At 32.9% G+C, this 11,365-nt stretch overlaps 1 protein-coding gene across 1 annotated transcript in view; it reads left to right on the top strand.

Annotated features, from left to right (window-relative positions):
- Nucleotides 1-11,365, top strand: part of LOC110019820 (homeobox protein BEL1 homolog) — a 50,348-nt gene that overhangs the window by 858 nt on the left and 38,125 nt on the right. The window contains exons 2-3 of the mRNA XM_020717660.1: nucleotides 2,533-2,924; nucleotides 4,780-4,840. Coding sequence (XP_020573319.1) covers nucleotides 2,533-2,924; nucleotides 4,780-4,840 — 453 coding nt within the window. The remainder of the gene's footprint in view (nucleotides 1-2,532; nucleotides 2,925-4,779; nucleotides 4,841-11,365) is intronic.

Consider the following 11,365-nt stretch of genomic DNA (forward strand, 5'->3'; position numbering starts at 1 on the left):
GAAAGATGAACGTAGGCTTGAGTTAGATGGTGCAATAATGGTGGAGCTACAGTTGCCAAAACTGTTCAGCTTAGCTGATGAAAGTACAAATTACTTTTTCAGGGCCAGTAGTTAGAAACATCCATTCCTATTGCCTTCCATAGTTTCGCAGTGCTATTCCCTGCAAATAAGGAAATGATCACAGAGCTGTTAAGGGTCACCCTCTAGGGAAGGACAAAAAACCTAAGAATCTATCTACTGTGTAGTAAGAAAAAATTAAAAAAAAAATGAATATGAAATAGTAAATGGCCATATGAATGCTTTTATTTTATTTTTTTTATTTTTGCTGGACATGGAATGAATTTCGTCATAATTGCCACAAATTAAAAGCTTGTATGCTTAACTTCGATGTTCAGAGTGAAAGTCAAAGCCAACAATGATAGAATGGTCCTTAACCCAAAACAATTAATTAGAAATATGATCTTTCATATTTTGTATGGTTTAAATTCAAAAAATAACAATAACATGGCTAAATATTCCAAAACATGTAAAATAAAGTTTTTAAATAATTAAAAATAATAATTAAAATTTTATGGAACGAACATTTTTTTTAATTAAGGTTAAGAGTCATTTAATTTTTGTATATCTTTATTTTTATTTTATTTTATTTTATTTTATTTGGTCCAATTTAGCATTTGATACAAAAAATAATACCAGTTTCATATTATATAAAAACTTGGAAGTTGGAAACATAGTATTTTCAGAAATTTATATGATGAGTTCTATGTAAGAAATATACATTTCAAAATAAATTCTAAGAATGAGCTGAATGTTGAAGTGAATTTTCACTATATAAGATGCCTAATTGGAAATGTCTTTTCATTCTTACCAGTACAGCAAGGATTTATTTCCTGTCATATGATTTTTGCTTTATCCATTATAAATTCAAGACCAGGAAAAAATATGAGGAGAAGAGCAATTATAAGTGTATAACATTGAACTATATAATTCATGTATGTCTCAACTGTTTACCTAGCATTGAATTTGGTGATGAAGGAAGTATTAAGTCTATGTCATAAAGAATAAGGAAAGGAAATGGGGGGCTTATAATATATAATATATATGTTTTAGCATGATAATAGATGTCCTGGGGGTTAGTCTATGGAGCAATTGTTCAAGCAATAATTAGGTGAACTTTTGCCATTAAGCTAGGTACATGTTTTATTCATTTGAAATTTATATCATAATAGTCAAAATAATGTATAAAGTTTAATGTCTGATGAACCTATGAGGTATTTTGATATCACAGATAAAAAATAAATTATTAAAAGAGATAAAAGTAATAATATCTTCAAATGTCAATGTCATTGTCCTAAAAATAAATTTAAAATAGTTTGTTGGTTCTATTTTAAATTACTACTATATCTTTTTTTTAGTATTTAAAATTTGAAAAAATTAGCAATTATTAACAAAAATCCATAATGTTTGATATTTATAATTATAACACTTTCGTGTTAAAAACCTATTAACAAGGTGTTTTTCACTTTTGAAATGTGTTAGTGAGTGTGGGTTTCTTATGTGATGTTAATGATTTAAATGTTATGCATCTAAATATAAAAAGTTCAGTTGTTAGGTATGTAAATATCTAAGAATTGTGTGGTATGCGTGTAAATGCCCCTCAAAATTTTAGAAAGAGGCTTATGATCTCTCATTATGGAAATGTATGTTCTTATAAGAGAATTTTCCATTGTCTATCTTGAGCTGGCTGAGCTAATAAAGCATATTTATGTTAACTTCACCTCAAACTTAATTAAGTTGATTCATTAATGAAGCTTAAGCTCAAGTAAATGATGAGTTACCTCTCCACCCTCTCTAATTTGTGACAAAAATATTACATCAGGACTCTGAATGCATTCGGAGTCCAATGGTGTGGCGCCACGTGTTAAGTGGGCTCCCCCTGCAATATACTAACACACGTGGGCACTCCACAATTGAATTCTGAACTCAATATACGTTAGGAGTCCTGATGCAATATTTTTTCCTCTAATTTTGCTCTCACTATTTATCTTAGTTTTTCATTTTGTATTCAATGAGTCCTTCTGTGCCACTGAATCATAACATATAACTAATAGAAAATATAACAAATTCCAATAAACTATAAATTTGTAAATTTTTTATAGTCTTATAATTAATTTAATGTTAAAATTTGAGGCAGAAAATTATGTCACAAAACGTTCTTATAGGAAATGCTAGTAAGGAATAGTTTATGATCAATAATTTTTCATCAAGATCTATCTTCATAAATCTGTATTGTAATGAAATACTTATATTCAAAAAAATATAAATATCAACATAAACCATTTAATTATTAAAACTTCATTAATTTCTTAAAGATCACCTTCCATAAATTGCACCAAAGCAAATTAGCATTATTCATCAGTTATATCCTAAAGAGAGCATTATTAAGAGGATTCACATACATATCTCTGTATTTTTATAATAATTATATAAGTTGTTATATTAACAAATATCTCACAATTACTGCATGAAAAGTTGGACAGGAGGTATAGGCGATACCGCGAGCAAATGGCTACGGTGGCTTCTTCCTTCGAAGCGGTGGCCGGCGAAGGTGCAGCGACGGTGTATCTTGCGCTGGCTTCGAAGGCTATGTCGAGGCATTTCAGATGCTTGAGAGACGGCATTGTAGGGCAAATGAAAGCGATGAGGAAGGCGGTTGCAGGGCTAGAACCAACTACAGAGCCGGGAATAAGCAGAGGAGAGACGCCGAGATTGAAGCTGATCGACCACTACTGGCTTAGAGAGAAGAGGGTGTTTCAACAGCGTGACATTTTCATGGATCAGCAGCCATGGCGGCCTCAGCGAGGCCTTCCTGAACGTTCGGTTTCGGTTCTACGTGCTTGGCTCTTCGACCATTTTCTTCACCCGTAAGTTTCTGTAGATCTCTTTTTTAATTGGAACATGTCACATGCGTATTGGCATTAGGTAAATATGAAAAATCATGCGCGTAATTTGGTCTGTCTTTTATTTTCCCTGCTAATTGTTTTGTCGTATCAATATCACGTTAATTGGAACTAATAGAAAAATTTCTTATACTTGGCTGACATGAAAGATCTTTGAAAATACAGAAAATATCACGGCACGTCCGGATTGTCAATTGCCGGCGACATCAACTGCCAGCTACATGACCGTCGGTGATTGGCCATCCTGACAGAATATTCTTTATTAGATTATAATATGCCTCTGTGCACAATAACTTAGCCGGTACTGCCATCTGGACAATTCTCCCCGTTGTAAATGAGGGGGAAATCAAAACTCCACTTAATTAAGACATCCATAATCTATGTCACCCTAGACATAACACTGGTTTAGGGATGCATGCATTTACATGTTTTGCTTATGCATATGAGCAGAACTGTAAGGTAATGTATGAGCGAAGTTTAATATTTGAATGGCTGTCTGACTATTTTAAAAGCCAGCAGTTGTCATTTCACTTTCTTTTGAAAAGGCGCATATTTAAACTTATATTGTGATTGCAGACTATTGAATAATTTTCTTAGACACTATTACAACTCAAATTTCTCAAAGGATTCATTATTGATTGATCAGAGAAGCAAGTTGTATCTCCGAAAAACTATTTCATATATATATATATATATATATATATATATATATATATAATATATATATATATATATATGTAAAGTAATCATTCGCTGTTAGCAAAAGCAATTTCTTATTTAGCTAAAGAAATAACTCGAAGTCTCAATTGATATTTAACAAAATCAAAATTTAAATTTTCGAATTCGTCAATCGTAATATGTAATATTGGATTTATGAATTCTTTTCCATTTACTCCAATCAAAAGAGACAATTTAGATATTTCTATACCATACGTATAAGTTGGTCTACTCATTTTTTTTGTGCCAAATTAAATAAGGTGTCTGCTGAAACACGTACTTGCATATATACCGCCTGCATTGATCCATGCTACTCAGCATGACACGGATGTATATTAATGAGTGATCGATACATGATTTGGGTGAGTGTTGGCTCATTATTTACTTGCATAAATACGCAATTATTAACAATTGCAGTGGTCTTGGATTCAATATATTTTCAAGATTGTCCTTTTTTTTTTGTTGTAAAGATGTGATAATGACAGCTGATCTGCCTGTCTATTAACTTAGTACACCATAATATATATATATATATATATCTTGGGTGAATAAGTTGCTATTGACTCCCTACATGTTTATATATGTATATATAAGATTTTATATACAAGGTGACTCTTGTCAATAAATGTAGAAGCAGGATACTACTGTCATTGTATTGATGCAACGTCATCACCTCCATTGATTATCATATGATTTCAGTCATTAATTTTGATTACATAGTAATTTTTTCAGTTCATCCAAATTAACCAAAGTTTCACGTAAAAGGAGAAGGATATGTCAATAATGAAGATTGTTGAAAGTTTATGAAGAGAAGTGGGGGATTAGATTAATAAAATTTGTCGAGTACTTTTCAGCTTATCTTATAATATCGAAATAAATGAGTGCTTTTTCAACGAAATTTAGCTTAGTCATACACCAATTCAATCTTACCAACACAGATAATCAAATTTTATGTCAATTAAAATTAGTCATGACAATAAATAAAATGCAACCAAAGCTTCTGCCGAAAAACTTGTCTGAGAAAATATCATTGATCACTTCATTTTGTTTCAACCATGAGTAAATATTATTGAAATAATATACTGAATAAGCCAACTTGCAGGTACCCAAGCGATGTTGATAAGCATATATTAGCCAGGCAAAGCGGCCTCACCAGAAATCAGGTACGTCGAAGTCATGAACTTCTCATTCACCGCATGTCAGCATTAATGTCTTAATCCTATACCTATTCACCATTTCTTAAATGTTTTAAATGCCAACGTCACAAAATTTAAGAAAACGAGCCATGCTATCTGTGTGGCTGATCACAATGTCATGTCAGCAATGTCTTCACACGCCAGAGAAACTTCATCCAAGATATGAAAACGAAAAAATAATCATTGGTCTATAATTTTCTGCTTTAAAGCTTTACAGGTGAGTTTATGGCTGATGTTCTACAGTGAGGTTTTTCTGACTGAATAAGCGGCGGAGTTGGTAGTAGAAAATTAATGAGTACCCCATCAGCGAGCTAACTTTAGAATTAATGGTTGATTACCGGGCAATATTTCTGCCGATAATATTTGCCAAAAAAAGAAAAATTAAATTACAACTATATCCATCACATCTATGAATGGTGTAAGAGAGAACAAAGGGACAACGGTAATGAAAAAAATTATAATAAACATAACAATCAATATGAATAAATCGTCCAATACAGTTATCTAATTAATACAAGAATATCTGCAGGATAAATATAGAAGGTACATATCAATCCTACACACATAGAAATAGTAAAAAACTACTCATCCTGCCCCTGCAGCACCTTCTCCTCCTCTTTTTAGACTATAGCTTGATTGCCATGCCAACGTGCCTTGCATTGCAGTTGCTCAATCCGCTCTACCACCCTGGCCCTCTCCTCCACCCAAGCATCCACCGTCTTCTGAATTGAGGACTTTAGCATCAATTCAATCTGAAATAGCTCAGTAGAGAAGAGGGCCTACAACTCATTAAATGTTGTCACACTCCTGATGATTTCATCATCACTTGATGACGTCCTCTCGCTGGAGACATAGTGGTGCGTCTCTTAGCAAATCCCTATGAGTAGAGTGTCACACTCCATCTTTGAAGTAGTTAGCAAGCCAACCATGAGAAAAAAGAGAAGATTAGAAAAAGGAAACCAATTCAGGACACTCTAGAAGGTTTCACCACACTCTAGAGAATGTTCGAAGAAGAAAGCTTCAGGGAAAACTCTAAAATAGACTAGAAAACTCTAGAATCATGTATATATTAAAAGGCAATGTAGAGATATCTAGAAGTTACTTTATTTTAATGCAACCTTGAGACTTTCCTAGGTCTTGGGGAGGACTATAAATAGAAGTACTCCCCCTCCTTACTTATTTTTTAGAGAGTTTAGTTGATCCAAGTCCAAGTGATGCAATGGTGAAGCTAACTTAATTCTTAGGAAAGGTGCTTAGGAAGAGCACTAAGGCCGTACGAGTCACTTGAAAGTAGTTTTTCCATGATAGTTGGTATTAGAGCTTATGATAAAGGAATGGGCAAAAACTCAAAGAGCATGTCGTGGAGAAAAATGTCACAAATGTGGAGACATCTCAACAGGCACGAGGTCGTGAGGAGCAACGAAATCCTATTGCATTCGAACCACATAGGAGGTCTAAGTAGCTCATATATACAATTGATTCGTGCCTTACTCGAGTAGAAGAGGCTATGAATGGCATGGTGGACCATATAGAGGATCTAGGCCAAATGGCGGATGGACTTGAGGAGAAGGACATCACTATCCATTCGACGATGAGAGGTATAATGCTCTAACTGGAGAAATTCATAAAAAACCAATTGGCGAAGATGCATGAAGACCTAATGGGGGAGATCCTAATGTACAAAATCCTCATGAAGAAGAGATGAACAACAAATGTGACAGTTCAGAGTCCATGCTTGGAGATATATCATCATGCAAGGGAGCTCTAACACATCAAGCAATCAACATGCTTTCGAAGCCAAAGATAGAAGTGCCAAGGCCTAAGAGTTTTCAAAAATCTCACAACGCCAAAGAAGTAGACAACTTCTTATAAAGGCTTGAACAATATTTTGGAGCCATGGGTATTATTAATGAAGACGCAAATATCCAATTTGCAACTCTTTATCTCTCTAACACCGTTATGCTATGGTGGAGAAGAAGGAAAGGAGACATAGAAGAAGATATATGCTCAGTATCTATCTTTTATGACTTCAAGAAAGGGCTTAAGAGACTATTTTATCCCTAAAAAGTAAAGATGAGAATAGAGCCCAATTGCGAAGGCTAAAAAAAATAGGTTCAAATAGAGAATACACTAAAGATTTCACTAGGTTGAATCTTGAAAAAACGCTGCATGTTTGACAAAGACGCTCACTTTAAATTCGTGGATGAGTTCCAACCATGGGCAAAAATGGAAATTAGCAGACGTGGAGTCTAATATCTCGCTACTACCACTGCCTTTGCTAAGAGCTTGATTGGCTATGCAAAGGAGTCTACAATGTCACGGGAAAAGAAGAGTGCCTTTGTCAAAGATGAGGGAAAGAAGGGCCAACACAAAAAAAAAGACTCATTACGATCATCCTAATTCAAGAGCAAAGGCAAGGGAAAGCAAAAAGATAACAAAATTTAGTCATATAGCAATTGCTTTCTTTATGATGGGCCTCATTTGACAATGGATTGTCCTTAGATAAAAGCCTTAAATGCCCAACTAGCAAGTCATTATGAAGAAGAGGAAAGAGGAGGTAATATGGGGGCATGATTGGGGTCTATGCTACTGCTGAATGAGATGAAAACTATAACAAAACCCAAAGCAAAAAGGTTACTCATTGTAGGGATGGTGATAGGTGGGTAGATTACTGGGGAAACGATGGACACATGTGTTTTTCATAACTTCATCTCCATCGAAGAAGCACGAATGATAGAACTACAATTAATTGGAGGAGGAGGCTCCATAAAGGTTTTCAATTCAGTAGTAAGACAAATTCATGGAATATCCAAAAGAGTAGAGATAAATTTTAGAGCTTGGTTGGGTATATTAGACTTCTCTTTCATTCCAAAAGATAATTTCAAAGTTGTTATAGGGCTTGACTTTTTTGATCAAGTAAAGTCATTCTTAATACTCTTCACCAATAGCATATGCATCATGGATGATAATCAAGTTTATCTAGTACCAATAATAAGGACTAACGAGCAAGAGCTAAGATTAGCCATCCGATTCACGAAGGGCATTCAGCAAGAAGAGGAGGGCTAATTAAATATTCTTTACGACTCAAATAATGAAGAACCAAAGATCCAAGAGACATGCCAAAGCAGGTAGCAACGCTAATTGATAGTTTAAAAATGTTTAACTTATAGAGTTACTAAAGGTTCCACCACCAAGAACAAAAGAAAAATATCAAATTATGCTGGAACATGGGACTTAGCTGGAAGCTATGAAATCTTGCTGCACGACACCTCTCTCCCAACAACCAGTTATGAAGGAAAAAAGCCCAACATTTTTCAAGTTTATCAAATTTGGGAGCAAACAAAGGGAGTTGGTTTGACTGTCACAACTTAAGACTATAAGAAGGACTACAACATGGGCTGCCAAAAAATAGAGACTTGTGCAGTGTAGAAAAGAAGATCAATCATGAGGATTCCCTAAGCAACCACCAACAACAATAATCACTTCTTGTGATAAGAAAGAGGATGAAATACTTGCAAATCAAGTTAATCACAAAGAAAGGGCACCAAATTATAAGAAATAGCTCATCTAGTGGAAGGGATAACATGATAGTTAGGTCAGCTGGTACATAAAGATGCATTGTGGCAAAGAAAAGATACAACCGTATCATAAAAAGCACAATGAGGGCATTACAAGCTTGGGTGAGGGAGAATGTCATACTCCACCATCGTTAGAGTAGTTAGCATATGAAAAATTGTTTAGATCTATTGTCAACACACTAATATGGGGACATGTTTAGATCTATTGTTAACTCACTGTTAGTTCGCTTAATACTAATATGTGTGGACATACAACTTAGTGGTGGTGAGCTCGTATCCAAATACTTGCCCTTGTTAACATATGAAAAGGTTAGAAAATAAAAATTACAAAGTTTAATTTATTATAATGAATAAATTTTATCATCCCCCTCTTATACTCGGTAAGGTAGAACAAGGCACTCATGTATAAGGAGGTACCAATCTCACCCTCACTTTGAGGCCCAGTTTTTTCGTTCCTAGTGCCTCTTTCTACATTTTTTATGAGAGCCTCAAATTCAATATAACATAGCCCAGGTATCCTCCCATGTCCAGATGGGTCTCTGCCCCTTCTTACGGACATTAGTAAATTTATAATGTAAGTTTTTAGCTCCTCGGTTCTCAAAGTTTAGCTAAATTTTGTGAGGATGCTGAGACTACTGCCAAAATTTCATATATATATATATATCATAAATATTAAAAAAAAATTATTATAAAAGGATAAGTTGAATTTATTATAAATCAATATTATTTAGGATTTACATTAAATTCCATAAATCACTTATCTTGATTATCAATCAAGATATTCTTCTTGAATAATATGGAGCATCATAACTGCTTTTGATGTTCTCCATGATCCTATGGATTAAATATCTAAAAGTAAAAAACCTATAAAAAATATTAGTAACTATAAAATGAAATAAAAAAATTACACTAATTAGTATAACTTCAAAAACTTTCTATATTTGATGTGCATGTGTTGGGTGGTTCGAGACACACTAGGCTCCATATGCAAAGGGGCTCACCTCAAAAGAGTCTAATCATGGTACTACAATGGATGCTACAAGGATGCAAAGGCTGGTGTCAATAGAGATGGAGCAATGGGCCTCACGTGCATGGGTGTGCTAGTCACAGTCGTGGCCAACACAGTTATCTTCATCCGTATTATGAGGTGCTATGAAACCACCTATTTCTTTCTCTCAAAAAAGTTAAAGATAGATCGCCGACACTGAAGCCATCTATAACATGATAAAATAAATCGATCATAATATTTAGAAGCAAAATATAACAAAATTATTAGCAAAAAATAACACAAATAACAACAAGAAACACATGAAGTAAAAGTAAATGATAATAGAAGTAACAACATGATACACAAGAAATAAAAATAAAAGAAAAATACACCATAACATATAATTATGAAATTGAAATTGGAACTACAATATGTAAATGCAAAAAAAAGGTAAAAAAAAGGTACACATCTTATTCTGGTTCATCAGACAAGTGAATAAATATTATACTTAAAATTTCTTTATTTCTATTACCAAGAGAGTCATCCATTGCAAGAATAACTTCTTTATATGTCCCACTAATATCCTTTAGGGTTAACATTTGCTAAACATAATTAAGTAAGATGAAAAATTTTGGACATTTCTTATTTCTGATGAGCAGGTTTAACAATATTGTAACCCTCAGTAATCACTCTAGATTAAGTCTCGATGACTACTATCCAATCAAATTTTTTTTTTTACTTTAATAAGCTATCTAAGGCAATATACCTAATTTTATTGACATATTAGAATAAACGGATCAAATTTTAATATATTTCTAATTATTTTAACTTCAAATCAGTGATATCGTATGGTCTATACCATGAATTAGGAACAAGATAGAATCACTCATAGTTAAATTATAATACACTACAATCAATCAAATCAGGATATTATACATGCACTATCTCATGAAGAATCCCACATTAATTTGTCTTGTTTTTGAATGGGTGTTTTTTTAACATTAATAGTATATTCTTCTTTTTTCATTCAGATAAGGAGGTTGTGAGAAATATGTTGTCATTCATTATAAATATTGGCAACATATTAACGATGTGCATGTGCTCTCAAGTAGAATCCATCAAACCCTGATATGTAACTATATTTTTTTTATCATGAATATATTAAATTTATCAACAAACATATTTAATTTAAACATTCAACTTATATACTAGTAGTTTGTCAAGTAAGTAGAATTTAAGTATATAGTGAACCGTGTTAGAAACTCTATCTAATTTTATAATTGATATTACTTTCATCCTTAATATTCGATAAGCTAACAACTAACTTTGTTGTAAAAATAAATAATCATTTGATTATAACACTTTCTGTACTGACCGAAACAACTATTAATTAGTGCACTTCTTACTCAAGAAATGGTTGAACTTCAACATAGTTAAAAAAACATAGACTGTCATAGCTCGAAGCTTCTTGTTATTGAGATGATATGAATTGTATCTGTTGGATGCTTCACCTAATTATTTAAATACAAAAATCATTGGATATAAAAGCACCATAGCTTTAGTTTTTTTATGGCTCATTTTATGACCAGAGAGTAGTTGGCTCCTATAACAAGTGTGAGTAATATATGAAGGTTTCATGCCATGCTTTATTCTTTTCAAAATTTTTATTTTATTATAAATTATGTTATATCACTAATTATTCAGTATGATATTATAATAATTCTTTTTAAATCATATCATTAAATATTCAAAAGTTTCTACCACTCAAATCAATAAATCCACATGTATTTTAATAGTCTTTTACAATAGCTTTTGTGAGATAAATGTATGTGTAGATTGTTCATCAAATCAATAAAGCTAAGAGAAAATATTCACTTAAGTTTGCATAATTACTGGAATGCTGTCGGCGTTATTTTTGGTGTGGGG

The sequence above is a fragment of the Phalaenopsis equestris genome, unplaced genomic scaffold (assembly GCF_001263595.1).
Source record: "Phalaenopsis equestris unplaced genomic scaffold, ASM126359v1 Scaffold000081, whole genome shotgun sequence".
Lineage (NCBI taxonomy): Eukaryota > Viridiplantae > Streptophyta > Magnoliopsida > Asparagales > Orchidaceae > Phalaenopsis > Phalaenopsis equestris.